The 16,133-nt window shown below is 44.5% G+C and overlaps 3 protein-coding genes across 3 annotated transcripts; 1 reads left to right on the top strand and 2 right to left on the bottom strand.

The window, feature by feature from the left end:
- The first annotated feature begins 805 nt into the window (after window positions 1-805).
- On the top strand, window positions 806-6,889 carry fkbp10a (FKBP prolyl isomerase 10a). Its single transcript, XM_030343416.1, has 9 exons — window positions 806-893; window positions 1,742-1,931; window positions 2,295-2,440; window positions 3,309-3,498; window positions 3,919-4,064; window positions 4,299-4,488; window positions 6,095-6,237; window positions 6,381-6,544; window positions 6,701-6,889. Exons 1-9 carry the CDS (start codon window positions 806-808, stop codon window positions 6,887-6,889), a joined length of 1,446 nt encoding a protein of 481 aa, XP_030199276.1.
- Window positions 6,890-7,358: 469 nt separating this feature from the next.
- LOC115559239 (cytosolic 5'-nucleotidase 3) lies at window positions 7,359-11,662 on the bottom strand. Its single transcript, XM_030378021.1, has 9 exons — window positions 11,495-11,662; window positions 10,964-11,062; window positions 10,811-10,880; window positions 10,666-10,712; window positions 10,295-10,380; window positions 10,057-10,146; window positions 9,304-9,466; window positions 8,903-9,103; window positions 7,359-8,195 (listed from the first exon to the last, which is right to left on the bottom strand). The coding sequence occupies exons 1-9, from the start codon at window positions 11,495-11,497 to the stop codon at window positions 8,088-8,090; spliced, it is 867 nt and encodes a 288-aa protein (XP_030233881.1). The 5' UTR covers window positions 11,498-11,662; the 3' UTR covers window positions 7,359-8,087.
- Window positions 11,663-13,040: 1,378 nt separating this feature from the next.
- klhl11 (kelch-like family member 11) lies at window positions 13,041-15,720 on the bottom strand. Its single transcript, XM_030377999.1, has 2 exons — window positions 15,146-15,720; window positions 13,041-14,903 (listed from the first exon to the last, which is right to left on the bottom strand). Exons 1-2 carry the CDS (start codon window positions 15,676-15,678, stop codon window positions 13,319-13,321), a joined length of 2,118 nt encoding a protein of 705 aa, XP_030233859.1. The 5' UTR covers window positions 15,679-15,720; the 3' UTR covers window positions 13,041-13,318.
- Between the last annotated feature and the right edge of the window lie 413 nt (window positions 15,721-16,133).

The following is a 16,133-nucleotide window of genomic DNA, read 5'->3' as shown; positions in this document are numbered from 1 at the left end:
TGGCGAACCTTCCTATGAATTAGAGGAAAGCCTACGTTCATCAGTACCATCTTCATTTAGCCGCAGTCGCTTATCTGTGGCTACTGCTGCCTCAACATATACAATGGAGTTTCTAGTGTCCTTGTTTCTGCTGTGCTGCGTTTTTGTGATTGTGGTTAAATGCGACTCGGGCCCATTAATAGATGTAGTTGTCGATCGTTACGATATCCCAAGTGTTTGTCCACGAGAAGTTGGAACAGAGGATTTTGTCCGATATCACTTTAATGGTACATTCTTCGAAGGCGGAAAGAAGTTCGACTCGAGGTAACGCTGCTGCAAATCTGAAAATATATCTGCGTATATTGTTTGACTCGTATTCATCCATGCACTCTGCATCTGAATAGTTTATGTTCTGAGTAAAATTAAACAGGCTAACATGATATAGCCTAGGCCTCGGTTTTTTGGGGGCATTCTTCGTAAAAATGCCATCAAATTGGAAGTAACAAAACGTGCGTGTTTTAGAGATTTGTAGCCACGTAAGTATCAACTTCAATAACTGTGTAACTAGTTTTACTAACTCGTATAGATATTACGTATGCGCATGCGCCTTTTTTCTCCTACAAACCAACTACACATCATTGCCGTAGAGTTTTAATTATGATTTAGGCGAATGTGTTCAAACATTTACTTAAACGTTTGTTTGATATATTTAATATTCGATAACTTGACAACGAAACAACTCGGTCTTTCTATTTCTTTCCATTGCAGCCATGACCGAGGAAATGCCTTCATCAGTCAGGTGGGATTGGGGCGAATGATCACCGGGATGGACCGTGGCATCATGGGCATGTGCGTCAACGAGCGCAGAAAAATAACCATCCCGCCACACCTCGCCTACGGAAGCATTGGAACAGGTATTTATTGACACATTTAAATCGACTCATTCCAAATATGTTTAACAGCTTTAATGTTAAAACAAATTAAAGCTAGCGTAGGCAATTGGGGGGAACCAACTTTTGAAAACTAGATTTTTAGTATCGAACAGAAATAATCCCATGGACCTATAAATAAAGGGACATGCCTACCATTATTGAACAACTTGACGAACTGTGGAACAAAAATGAAGAAACCTCTGTGGGAGACTGCTGCACCTGGCTATATAATATGTAAAGCACTGGGAATATGCTGTGTGTAGGGGAATTATGGTGTGTGTGTGTGTTCTATTGTCTGTTGTTGGTGCTGTTGCCTTTTTTAAATTATTATTTTTTTTATGTAATTACGTTTTGGTACAGCACCTCTATAATTACGTTTTGGTACAGCACCTCTTCATTCTGTACAAGGATGGGCGAATTTTCTCGTTTTCAAATTAAAACAACCTACCTATCATTCGCTGCCGCTGGAAAAAAATAAAATAAAAAAATAAAATAAATTCCCTACCTACCCATGACCTCAACTGACAACTAACAGGAACCAAACTTTTTTTTTTTTTAAGGCCTAAGTGGTTGTCAGTACCTAAGGTGTCTTTTTGTGTCTGACGATTTCTGTATTGCACATGATGAATTTCTGAAAGGCTTAATACATGTACATCTATCTACTGTTATTACTGTGGTATTGACCATATATTGACAATGCAACAGTAAAAAAGTAAAGTAAAGTAGTAAAGTGTGTTTTAACTGTTGTCAGGACTCATTACCAAAACTCATGCTAGGACTCATGCTAAAGTGTCAACCACCCACTAACGTCACCACTGTCCCATTGGAAGGTGGCGTCATTCCCCCAGATGCCGTGCTGGTGTTTGACATCCTCCTGCTGGATATCTGGAGCAGTGACGACAAGGTCCAGATAAGCACCATCAGCAAGCCAGAGAAATGCAAGCGCACTGTAGAGGCGTCAGACTATGTGCGCTACCATTATAACGGCAGCCTATTGAGTGGCACGTACATCGACACCAGGTGGGTTAATTTTTTGTTTGGAACTTCCGAACTGTTGCCGAGAGATTTTGCGCGATTCTTTTTTCGTAGACACACGTGGAATTTGGCACTTACACACCAACGGCAATAAGGCTCAGAAATCAAAATTGCCAATGTCTCATAAGCTGTCGTTTCCTACCATCTCCATGTCCTTGAAGTCCCTGCTTCAGCTCTTGTACAAATGTGTGTCTGTCTGTCTCTCTGTCTATAAATAATAAAAATGGATATTGAGAGACTTTAGACCTTGGTTGTACTTGAACCCGGGTCTTCACCGCTGATAAGCAACAGCTCTCGCTGCACCAATGTATTATGTATGCTAATAGTATTTTATCCCATCCCCTTTAGTTTCTCTAGCAACAAAACATACGATACCTACGTGGGCAAGGGTGACCTGATCCAAGGCATGGAAGAGGGCCTGCTGGGCATGTGTGTTGGGGAGAGACGGATCGTGGTCGTACCGCCGTTTCTGGGCTACGGAGAGAAAGGCTACGGTACTCACTGACACACATTCACATATACACATACACGTGGGTAATTATCCCTCTGAGGTCCCTAGTTGTGGTTTAAAGTTTATATTCAATGTGGAAAAATCCATTCCTGGTTTCTTCTTCCAGCCTGATCTGTAACCTGACCATTCTTTTTGTAGTTTATCGCTATACAAAAACACAGAGAAAAAACATTTTCCTCGACATAAAAATTATAGAATTCTATAAAGAGACGTATGAATTGATAAAATCGATTTCTTAGGTATGACAATGTGAATTAAAAAGTATGTTCAAGAGCATGCATGGTCTTGTCAACCAATTGTTTGTTGGTTATGGTTGTCATAAACCATGTTACAAAACAATGCAGCTGTTGGACAACAGTATATCTGTTTGCAGGCCCGGTTCTACATTGAATTATGCCCTAGGCGAGCTTCGTTCCTTTTGGCAACATGTTTGACATGTTTTATTTCGCTTGTTAAATTAATTAATTAAGGGCGCCACCAGAGGGCGCCCCCAACACATACACAGCCGATCGCCTTGGTCGCCTATGCCTAGCGCCGGCCCTGTCTGTGTGAAACTAGGTCTGCACAATCTGTCACTTTCTCTGATTCATGCAGACAGAAAGAAAAACAGCTGCATCTCCTCCTGGAATATAATTGTAGTTACATTATCTGTACATAATACCTTTGCCTCCCTTCGGCCTATCAACGAAAGCCCAAATCTCTGTTCGGGATTTAAATTGACCTTGACGTAAGCAAGATGTGTCATTTTGTATCGCACGCTCCCTCGGCAGAACTGTGATATAAGAAAGTGTTTCAACACCACAGTCACAATAGGGGCTCTCTAAAACAGAACCACCTGTCCATCTCCACAGGGACCAAGATCCCTCCGCAGGCCACACTGGTGTTTGAGGTGCTGCTGGTGGATCTGTTCAACACTAATGACGACATGGAGGTGGTGATCACCAGGCTAGCGAAGAACTGCACCCGCAAGACGGTGAAGGGCGACTACATCCGCTACCACTACAACGGCACCTTCCTGGACGGCAGCGCCTTCGACTCAAGGTATGCAGCAAAGACCAGTTTACACCTGACCGGATGATCCAAGGTGCCTCAGAGTGGTACATTATGTTAATGAGCAGGTAATGAGGGCAGGGCTCAAATGAAAGGCAATGCTAAAACTACTATTTCAAGTTGAGAAGGTAGGGGTTAGGCATCTGGCTTAAGGAATACTGCTGGGTTTGGTTGGGGTTCTACCCAAGAACCTTTCAGCTTGGAGGCAAACACCGTTACGACTACACTATATCACCCCTTCAGATTACTTTTCTATCATCTATCACTTCCAGTAACTATAATAACTATTTAGTCATTAAGCAGACACTTTGATAGCGATTTCCTTGTTACAGGTGTGACAGTGGACATTGGGGTAGCACCAGCACTTCTTTGTCCAAATTCATTCATTTAGCTCTTATCGCCCCTTGGTAGCTACAAGCGGAACAGCACGTACAACACCTACATCGGCATGGGCTACGTGATCCTGGGGATGGACCGAGCCCTGCAGGGTCTGTGCATCGGAGAGAGGCGAAGGGTCGTTGTGCCACCTCATCTGGCCTATGGAGAACAGGGAGTGGGTGAGTTCCCAGGCTGTTTGTTGGGCGAGTGCAATGGGGTCCTATCTACGCCAGGGGTCCCCAAACCTTTTCATGCCATTACCTACTAGTGGAGGTATTTCTCTTTATTTTTGCAAAAAACAAAACACTGCCTTATACATTATGCATGTTGAGTGATCCCTAGAGATCTGTGTCGATGTGAAATGTTTAAGGTCTGAGCTTTCCTTGTGATTTTCTTTTTCTTTTACAATGTAGAAGATCTTATTCCCAGCTCGGCGGTCCTTGTCTTTGACATCGATGTCATTGACTTCCACAACCCTAAAGACCCCATCGAGATCAAGGTGACCCACAAGCCCAAGGAGTGCAACATGACCAGCGAAGGGGACGACATGATTCAGTACCGCTACAACTGCTCACTGATGGACGGCACCTTACTATACTCCTCGTGAGCTCCCCCTGCTGTTTGCACCGCTACACCGCATATTCTGTGTGTTTTATACATGTAAATCATTGCTCGCTTCCTCGCCTGTCAATCAATGTCAACAGTTGGCACCTATGTGATATACATTTTGGTGTAATAATGCTAAATATCCAAGGCATCGGCTAGCGATAGCTTTCTGATAGGCCATTCATACTAGGGATGCACCGATTCCACTTTTTCTCAGACCAAGTACATGTACTTACATTTGGGTACTCGCCTCTACCGAGTACAGATATGGGAACTGAATAATAGCATTACAGTTAAAAAAAAACGCCACCTCTAGGAAAGTGGGGAGGGGGTTATCACCGTGGCTACTGCCCACAGAAACGTTGATACTTTTTGGTATTTCCACAACGAGACTCATACTTGGGGTTATCTCAGCCATGCTTGAGAAGGAATTGGTTGGGGGAAAGGAACTTTGGCTTTGACTCTCTGAAGTACATTAACTGCGACATGGAGGAGAAAGGGATTGTTGCCCACGATTGTCTCCCGCCGGAGCCCCGCTGCCCGCCGCCGCGAGGCACCACAGCCGCGAGGCACCACAGCCGCGAGGCACCACAGCCGCGTGCCTCGGCAGCGGGCAGCGGGGCTCCGGCGGGAGACATTCGCAGGCAACAATCCCTTTCTCCTCCATGTCGTGGTTCAGTCTACTTCAGATTGAGGTGGAAGTGGAAGAACCAGAGACGTCGGAGAACCCGACCCAGTCCTTTGTGATTCATAATATCGTCTGGAGGAGCACACAGCTTTTGGCCGTGATAATATGTATAATTTGATATAGATAACTATGTATAATATGATATTATTTAGATATAGAGCTCCAGGACTCCCGCCGGAGTGTTCCAGAATATTTACAGAACACGGCCAAAAGCAGTGTGCCTTGCCATTGCGATGCATGCACTGTAAACACAAGTGTATGATACCGTGGCTGCAAGCTGTTCAGGGCCACACCCCCACCCTCCACCTTGACCCGCCTCTAAAAAACATCACGTTTGTGGAAAGCTCATTGTGGGACTGGCTCGTAGCGGCTGTAATTCTGCACCAAGGCTGAATTTCTTGATCGTCTTCAAGTACTGTATTAGGGGCCCACTAACAGCTATATAAAAGCATTCATAAAGTAGCATGCCATGGGAACTTTAAATAAATCACTGCTGAGACAAAGCTTCACCATCCACACGTACCACAGGCGTTTACATACGTTTCCAAAGAGCTGAACTTTAGCTCGGAAAGAGCTCCACATGCCAACACAAACCGCGCCGCCAGTTCCCCTTTTTTCTCTAAATTTGAGAGTAATTCGGGTAACATTGATAGAATGACATTGATTGCTACTACGTCGAAGATCATATAGTACAAATGACCGATGTTTTGGCAAAAAAAACCTACGTTTTGTGGTCGCTGGATCTTCACCCAACGTCACGTTGTGTAAAACTGTATTGGGTGGTTGTATTGGAGAAGTTTCAAGAGTGCGAGTATATAAGCTCAGTATAGGGTCTGAGTATTGGTATCGGTGCATCCCGAGTTCATACTGAGGAATGAAGGTTGTTAACGGAGCCATTGCCCTTCTCTTCGCTAGGGACCACTATGACTCAGCGCCCATCACAACTCTGGGGGCCAATAAGGTGATCCTGGGTCTTGACGATGGTCTGAAGGGCATGTGTGTGGGTGAGAAGAGGGAGGTCATCGTCCCCCCACATTTGGGTCACGGTGAAAATGGAGGTCAGTACAAAATCGTAGTGGTTGTCCTTACCTTACCATTGTTTTGGCCTTGTTTTTTTTTTAATGACATGTCTCTGAATTTGTGCAAGTCGCTTTGAAATAAATAAATAATTGACTTAACCAACTCGACTGTCTCCCCCCAGCCTCGGGTGTCCCTAAAAGTGCGGTACTGTTCTTTGAGCTGGAGTTGCTGAGCCTGAGCAAGGGTGTGCCAGACGGGTACATGTTTGTGTGGCTGGGAGACAGCCCAGACCCGCTGTTTCCCGCCATGGATCTCAACGGAGACCACGAGGTCCCGTTGGAGGAGGTAGGAGTAGTCCCACTCAAACGTTATACATCCCCCCCAAAATACAAACACAACACACTCACTCAAGCTCCTTTTCATTGTCAAATGTTACCACTCATATAAACAGGGGTCCAGTTGTTTCTTGAAGCTCATTTCGCTCCTTGCTTTCGTCTCCAGTTCTCCGCCTTCATCATGATTCAGGTGAGCGAGCTGAAGGGGCGTCTGCGGCCGGGGATGGACGCCAGTGTCATCATCAAGGACATGTTCGACAACCAGGACCGCGATAAGGACGGGAAGATTGTTCTGGATGAACTGAAGCTGAAGGCTGAGGAGGATTCGGATAAGGCCAGACACGAGGAGTTGTGAGGACACGAGGAGAGACATATAGGGAGTGGAAATGTGGATATTACTGCAATGTTTGCCGGTTATGCAAGGTTTAGAACGTTTTTTTTCTAATCATAGCTGAAAAGCTATACAACAGCACTGGTCATTATTATGCAATCTGTATTTATGTTTTTTTTTTGGTGGCCTTAAAAAAGAGAATTCCAAAATGTGAAACAATATTAATCTATTCAGTAAAGATATGTTTCCTCAAGAACACCTCCCTAAATGCGTTATGAACCACTTGGGCTGGGCCCATTGTAACAAATGTCTTAAGATAAGTTGAACATCCTATGTAAAGGCATGTGTGTAGGTCTGACATGAATTACCATTGCCAGGCATCAGGTTTAGGCCAGTGCATAGAACTATATATGTGCAATACCAGAGATGTTATTATAAAAGTTCTTTGTTAACCATATCTTGTAATGTTTTTATAATAAAAATGTAATTCAAATCAACCTTCAACTTAACTTTAATTGCAAATACTTTAAAATACTTTTGACAATATGCATCTTTTATTAAAACAGTTATGCATCAGCACAAATGTTCACAAACATAGTAACAGAATGTATTTTTCTTGTATCTATTCAATTACTTCCCAAATGAATAGTATCAAGTCTGGATCTATGCAGTTTATTTTTATGAAAGGTTTGAAAAGGTCTTGAAATAAAATGGCATCAAAAGTTTTGGCAGTTTCTCAGAGCACCAATATCGACAAAATGGATCCACTTCTGTGCCGATGCCATATTCCCCATTTAATAGCACTGCTGTAGTCACATTGCTTATCGTTGTTATAAAAAGGGAACCTAAAGACATTTTCAGTACTATTGAATTATATATATGCTGCGGAAAGAATGTATAAATTCCCATGACAAGACCGCTTAAATTTCTGCTCTTAAACTTATTTCCCTTTATCCTTATGAAATATGCATAAAACTAACATAGAAATAACAAATCTCCACAACTTTGAAAGGTGAATATAAGCAGACTTATATCGGAGACTGCCCAATACCTTTCACGTTACGCTCCACAGTAACAATTGCTGCAGACGAGGTATGGCAGTCAACTTAACCGTTGACAACAAGAACTAATTTTAACAAATTCACTTTGCATAACTTGTTTTCTGTGACATTTTCCACATAGCATCTGAGGTAATGTAGCAGGTGATTTTTTTTTAAGTCAATTAGTCGGCGACGAGGAAATCCAGTATGGCATTAGGAACTTCCATGGTTTCATCCTTCAGAAGCACGATGTCATACGAGTTCAGATAGGACGGCAGCCTCTCATCCACCTGGGGATAGAAAGAAAGGACACAGAAATAATGGAAAGGTTGTTTAACTCTTTAGCTGGAAAGAACCCCCTCCAATTTCTGAAAAACAAAATGGTTCTGGACGCAATTGGATAGACTTACAACCAATTAGAGCAACACATTTCTTTTTACACATTCGTGTTTCTCCCAGAAAGACCTGGAAAGGCCAGGTCTTGTCATGTCATAAAGGCCAGGTCTGCTATAAATCTGTCTGAATGGAAGGGTGGGCCAGACGAATTAGCCAAAACAAATACATCGTGAGCCAGCAGATTCACCTGGCTCCCAAGCTATACACAGTGGATCGTCTGTCAGAAGTTAATGCTACTGAAGACTACAACAGTGACATTAATTCAAATCGCCTTGAAAATTAGCCATGTGAATTGTGACAGCTGAGATACTTCAGCACCATTGAAGTGAAATGTATATTGTTACTGATCTCACCAATCCTGACCTTCAGATTTTCTATCCAATCATGTTGGTTCCATGTAGCCAAACAGCGGCATGATGAGTACATTTCTGATAATGTCCTTCGAGGAATCACCAAAAGACGATTTAGCCCCTTGTTGAGCTGCTTAAGGAACCTGACAATTAAGACCACATCGGAGATCTGGGGCAAACCTCCGGAGATCGAGGGGGACGAATGGGGGGAATCGCGATAGATGGACCTTCGGAATCTATGTAATCTTTACCTTGTCGTTGAGGAAGCCTATCTTGAGGACTTTCTCCACCTCCTGCACCCCGTCGGCCATGGTCAGGTCCCCCAGAGAGTCCCCCAGCAGCAGCACGTTTGGCCGTGAGCGCAGCTCCTCGAAGTGGCCCGTGTTCAGCAGGGCTCCCTCACGCTTGTTGTAGATGTGGATCAGCTCCCCTTTGAAGGAAGTCATGACCCCCTGTGCAAGGTCGAGAGAACCAGCGGCTTAATGAGAAGGTTAGGTTGATGTTTCCATCTCCAAGTGGAAACCTACCACAAGATATTGTAGAATACGCAGGACATGACAAGAGAAACAGGCACAGAATAGCGTCATTGAGAATAGCCCATATGGGATGAATTAAATAAATCCCATTTCATCAAGGTTTTCCCCCTGCTCACCGTCTCGTCAAAGTCCATGAAGTTAGAGATGACCTTGACGTTGGGGTGGAAGACCCCCGCCTGACGGACCACTTCTTCCAGCACGTCCCCCAGCCCTGCGGAGAAGATGAGTAGGGGGACGCTGTGCTGGTTGAGGCAGTCGAAGAACTCCTGGTAGCCTTCCCTGTGGAACAACCAAGTCATAGCCGGAGCCCATATATAATTATTATAATAATAATAATAATAATAATAATCCAAGCCACCATGCGCGGTCCTTCAGTATGACGGCCTAACAAATAGATGATAGGTAAGATAATTTGACGTCATGTCATGACAATAACTATCACTGTGTTTATAAATGGCCAAAATGCAAGCTGTAGATTGGTTGGTTTGAAGGCGTGCGTTTCGAGACGACTTCAGGGTCTCTCCTTGAGATCGCCCTCGCCTAAAACCCTTTTTCTTTTGTATTTCAAAAAATTAGACCCCTAATAGATACATTCCTACGTTTTTCTTAGGACCCCTAATAACAATATACCGTGTGTGTGTGTGTGTGTGTGTGTGTGTGTGTGTGTGTGTGTGTGTGTGTGTGTGTGTGTGTGTGTGTGTGTGTGTGTGTGTGTGTGTGTGTGTGTGTGTGTGTGTGTGTGTGTATATACATATATATATTATATATATGGAATTTCTAGGCACTAAAACACATTTTCAATACACAATAAAGCAAGCATTAGCCAAACAACAAACAATAGGGAATAAGAATAAAATAATTAAAAAAACCTAAGCATGGCATCAGACTCCTGTACAGCAAGGGTCAGCTGATCTTTCCTGATCTTCTGTTGCATTATGAGCGCATGCGCCCTAGTCCACCTGTAGCATATGGCAAAAAACAAACAAAAAGAACATCACCATTTTGGGGAAGTTAGGTATATGGAGACTCAATAAGCAGAGGTAAGAGTATTCCAAGGGCTCAGGAGTCGGAGACACCTCTAAATGACTAATTTGTCCGGATACATACCATTCCACCATGAGGGGGAGCTTCTCCTCTATGGTCTTAGAGGAGTCGATCTCTATGGGGTAGTATTTGTCGAGCAAGTCCTTTAGCTAAGGGAAAATAGAGAATCAATGACAAAGTTGAAAGCCAAACTTCTTCTAATAATTTCTAAGGTTTCAACGCTGAATCACGGTAGCGGAAAAATAATAGAGGCTGCATTCAGTTCCTATTTTATTTAATGGTGCAAGTAATATATAGCCTGGGAACCAGACGAATCATTGAGCTCTAGCTTTATTTGCTCTGGCCAACCTCATTCCGACAGATTTTCAGTTAAGCTTAAATAAGGGGAATCGTAGAAATATGTTGAATCCCTAGATAAATATTGAGCACCGTACCTTTTCTTTGCATTCAGAAGAAATCATTTTGCTGATTTCCAAAATATCTGCCCAAAAAATAGGAAATGATGTCAACATCACAAATGTGTTGGAGCTACTACGACAAATGAAAGGTCTCCGTTAAAATGTAAACAATGGGACTTACTGTGAGAGGTAGGACAACGCTTTCCATTGCGTGCAAATCTTGTTAACGTCATGTCGAAGTCTGAAATCACCTACAAACCATTATGCATACATTACCTAACATGACCAATATAATGTTGCCCAAATCGGAATGATTAAAACATAGATGTTGTACCTGTAGGGTGTTCAATCCTGCTTTCTGCATGCAGCGGAGGGTCTCCTCGACTCTCTGAGGGTCCCTCATGCGCACCGAAGTATTACCTAATGCTGGAATCTAAAGCAAAATTGAAGGTCCTGTTTGTGAGTAAAGTGTTACGCAAAAATCACATGACTAAGCCGCAAAACCTGTTTAGTCACCAAAAAGAAATTGTCTGGCATCTTTGCGTATCTAATTTGTCTCCGCGGCTCTGCATTGTACTCAGATTACAAGATGTTCCTGCTATTGCGAAAAACTCAAATATTGGAGTTAGCTCAGCTGCCTCGACGATAACAGCATAACAAAGCACATGTCATCCCGTGTAAACACATGTATCACACTACTGAAACTGGGGGAACATCTTAGGAATCTATCTTGTGGTCGTATTATAACTACCCGTATTTACGGTGCAGAACATATTAAGCTAGGCTAGCCCCTTTCAATTATATAAAGTAGATTAAGTATGGTTTTTTTGCAAACCACATAATTAAACGGACTAAATGCACTTACCATTTTACACGTAATCCTTATTACAGGACGTTGCTTCAATTGCAAGATTAGTTTGTAGGTAGACGATAAGTGTTGATGAAACACCTAAATCGACTACAGCGAGGCTACTTTTATAAAGGCAGCGCTCCTCCCCGGATCTCCTTACCGCTGCTGCATGTGCTTCCTGGATAGGACCCATCGTCGATGCATGTGTGTGCGTATGCATACCTTAACAATATTTGCCATTTGACTTGTAAAAAGAACTTTATTTGCAAGTGATGACATTAACATTTACATTAAATGCAAGGACCAAATGTCAACCTATGACATGCAAAGTAAAATGTAAAGCTTAAGTTTTGCCAAAAAATTGGTCCAAAAATAGGAAATTATTCATTTCTGCCTTGTCTGACCTTTGTATTAAGACGATTGGATTGAGAGGACAAAGGATAAATACTGATAACAATATAGCAAGACATCCCTTTTCATAAAAGAGTTGTAGCCTCCTCTTTATTAAAGTCTTGCATTTTTAATCGTCACAACTATTTTCTCGGGGGAGGGCAAGGGGGACAAGAGCGTTTCACCATCTCTGAATACATGTAGAACAGAATATAATATTTTGGTATAAATTTTCTTAAAACATTTTACAACACAGTTACATGGATAAGTGCCAATACTCATTAAGTGTGGTGAAAGGAAATCCCATCTGATTGGCTGGAAACATTACAATACAATCGGCTGTCTCAAGGAAAAACAAACAGAATGGCCCGAGTCACACTGAGAACAGCATCTGACTGAAGCCTACCTCTAGAGGGCATTTAATAGGATAAGATGTCAAAAAGTGCACTACTTAACAGGCTGTTGCAACATTTGCAAAAGTATGAACATAGACCCACACAGATTTTTTCTTCTCAACTCAGGAATGGGACAAGCACTTGACTGCAAAGAGGCTCAATAAGGAATGATTGATAAAACATCATAAAAAAATGTATGATTATTCAGGAAAAAAATAAAAAGCTTATATATGCAAGTTGTTGTTCACACCTTTGTTTGTTCAATGTTGTTTTAGATTTTCCTATTTTTTAAGAGCTATTATTTTACAAACTCTTTTGTATGTAAGCAACAGCAGTCCAAAAAAAGCTTAAAGAGCCACAGGGTTTTAAGAGTACCATCCTTCTTTTCATTCCATTGACTTGATGTTGTTTTAAACTAGCAGCAAAACATTAGAATCTAAGCAGAACATATTCAAACAGACCATAATTTAACTGAAACTTAAGAAGATGCTACTCAATATTATGACCGATGTTAAACTTACACAATGCGATTGTCAGTGTCACCATGGAATCGGACTTCATTCATATACAAATTGGACCGAAAGGATTTGAACACAACACAGACACAGACAATGCTACGCCTCTTCTTGCACACCCAATCAAATAAAGGAATGTAAAATATCCATACAAACATATACATATACACAGGTATTTACTATGTATGTACATATATGATAAACCTCTGCGCTCACCAACGCCTGACCCACGAGGGCAGAGGCCATTGGTCATTGTATAAGTCTCTTATTCACATGTATAAACAATCAGCGCGTCCTCCTGCAGACAAACAGGGTCTTTAACACACCACACAGCTTGAGAGCCGATGGAATGATGGGAGTTTAATGGGATCACATCCAATGGAGGAGCAACACTGGTACCGCACTGCAACATGTTATGAGGGGGAGACGGTGGGGATGTTGGCCGTAGAATGGGTCTTGATATGGCCGGCCGCGGAGGGTTTGTTTCGGTTCTGCCCCGGGGGGTGGATGGAATGGGTGAGGGAGGAAAAGGAAGCCCCTCAGCACTCAATCTGGGACTGTAGCTGCCTGCGAAGGGTGAGCGTGCGTCGGTGGAGCTGCTGCATCTGCTGCATGCGATCCCGCTGGCGCGCCAGGTTCTGGGGCATGGGGTAGCGCTGGCAGCCGTACAGGAAGCGGTAAGGGATGCGCACGTGGCACGCCGTGGCGCGGCAGCGCGGCTGGGGCATGGGCGGCAGCAGCATCCAGCGCTTGCGCTCGGCACAGTAGCGGTAGGCCTCCTTGCGGTACTGCTTGTCCACGTCGTCGCTGTTCTTCCAGCCGCCGATGATGAACACGTCCTCGTCAAAGTGGCAGATGGCGGCGCCCTCGATGCTGGTGACCTCCGGCGGAAGGCTCTCCAGGATGTCGTCGGAGATGCGAGCGCTGATCTTCTGCCGCGCCACCTCGTCCCGCACCGGGTAGCTCTTGGGGCAGCAGGAGGCCGTGTGGTAGAAGTTGGTGGAGGCCACAGCCATCTGGAAGACGCAGTAGTTGTCGATGAGCGGCAGCGAGTCCACGTCCTGCCACTGGCGGCTCTCCGTGTCGTAGCGCGTGGTCACCGTCTTCAGGCCGTCGTCGTTGTCCGTGTCGACGGGCGTGCGCGCCGTCACGTACACGTAGCGGTCCTCCACGCTCACCGCCTTCACGTCCCGCAGGATCTTGGGCGCGGACTCCAGGTTGTGCCACTTGTCCGGCTCGGGCTCGTACACACTCACGTCCTTGAAGCCTGGGCTGAAGTTGCCGTGGCCGCCGATGCTGTAGAGGATGTCTTTGATGCAGGTGAGGCCGAACGAGTGCTTGCGCGTGGTCAGGTTGCTCACCTGTTCCCAGGTGTTACGGTTGGGGTTGTAGCGCTCCACCGTCTTGGCGAAGCCCGGCTCCATGGAGCCGGCCACGTACACATGGGACTCGGTGGCGGCGATGGCGTGGCCGTCCAAATGGTTGTGGATGTGCGGCAGGTTCACCCAGCGGTCCTCGTAGATAAAGTAGCCCACACACTCACTGAGGTAGTCCCCTCCCTCGGACACCCCGCCCACCACCATGATCACGTCCATGTTCTGGCCGAAGCGCGGCTGGAAAGCGACTATGTGCGAGGACCACAGCTCCATGTCGGCCGACTTTAGGTTCTCAAAGTGGATGGCGTGGCCCTCCACGGCCTCCGACACCAGCCGGAGACAGGCCTCGTTGGCGGCCACCAGGCGCTCCGACTTCACCACCCGAGTCAGGTAGGTGGGCTTGATCTGGGGCAGGCGCAGCAGACGGAACAGCTCCTCAAAGTAGCGGCCCCGATCCTCAGAGTTCTTCTCCACCCACTTGACCACCGCCTCGAAGAGCACCTCCTCAGAGTCCACCGTGATCTCTGCGTCAGACAGCCAGTCCCGGACCAGGTGGAAGGGCAGTGTGTAGAACTCATCATCCTGGATGACCTTGTGGAAGTTGCGGCGAATCATGTCAGCGGCCCTCAAAGCTAACTGGTCAAGAGTGTACATGTGGGCTAGACTGTGGACCGCCACACAATTGGTCAGGCTCAGCTTCTTCTTCAGAAACTCTCCACAAAAGTCCTTCAACTGCACTAGAAGGAACCTATTAAAACAGACAAAAACATTTTTTACAGTTCATATTATGCTAGCGTCATTGGACACATGGACACAACATGATTGGACACACATCTCTTTGATTACATTTAGAATGGTAGCTAAACAAATCAGGTAAAGCACGCCAACCAAATGAAAATCTAAAGGAGACATTAGGTTTGGCCTCAAAATAACCAAAAGGGTTAATTCACAACGAGTATATTAACACAATAATCTGAATCTTAAACCTACCTGTCAGCTTGCTCCAACACTTCATGTACATTGCAGGTGCTAACGCGTATTTCACCAGTGTACATATACTGAATGACACTCTCCACCGTCTCTGGATCTGGCCCAAGTTCAGAGCTCCATTCTTTCATCTCAACTCGTCCAGACACGGATTCGGAGAATTGTCCCCCCAACAAGGGGGTGAAATAGTCCGTTGCAGCAGCCAATACGGAGCGGTGGGCTGAATACTCGCAGCTCTGGACATTCCCGGTGGCCGCCCCACTGCTGAAGGCCAGCGTCACGTCGCAGAAAAGCCCCTGCTTTCTCTGCTCGTTCTGCCGGCGAGACAGCTCTGAGCAGTGGGAGGCGGAGGTGAAATCCTCGGCCTCTTCCGTTTCCCCGTCTCCAGCAATGGCGCTGGGTGTACTGGTGCTGCTACCATTCCGGACAGAATCATCCGGGCTGGGAGCTGCAGCTGCCATTCTTTCGAAGGACGAAAGAAATCTTAATTTTAGTAAACTAGTGTAGGAAAGAACGCTACATACGCAGACACACATACGTGGACTCAAAACATGGATCAAATATAAAGTCAGGTTCGCATTCGATGATTCGATGTAGCAATGGGCAGACATAAAGCAGGAAATCAGCAAACACAAAGTAGCTTACAATTTATGAATCAAAAAAAAAAATAGAATTAGACAAGCTAGGTCTAATACAATAAAATATATTTTGCGAGATTATTAACACTGCTCATTCCTCAAATAAATTATGATGGCACTTTCAGCAGTTGTTGATGTCGTTTAGAAACGTATGTCTTGGTTGTTTCTGTATCTGCCAGGAAGCAAATTATATTTTGAATTCCCAAAACATTTGGGCAAAAATAATTTGGGTAATAACAAATGAAAATGTATTGCTAGTTCTGATCCTTAACCTTGAATATTTCATTGGAATTGGAATTCTATTGAATAACAACAAATATAATAACAATCATTATTATTATTAGGCCTACTGA

The sequence above is a fragment of the Gadus morhua genome, chromosome 2 (genome assembly GCF_902167405.1).
Source record: "Gadus morhua chromosome 2, gadMor3.0, whole genome shotgun sequence".
NCBI lineage: Eukaryota > Metazoa > Chordata > Actinopteri > Gadiformes > Gadidae > Gadus > Gadus morhua.
The sequence above is the reverse complement of the archived record's forward strand: the minus strand, read 5'-3'. Positions and strand labels throughout refer to the sequence as shown.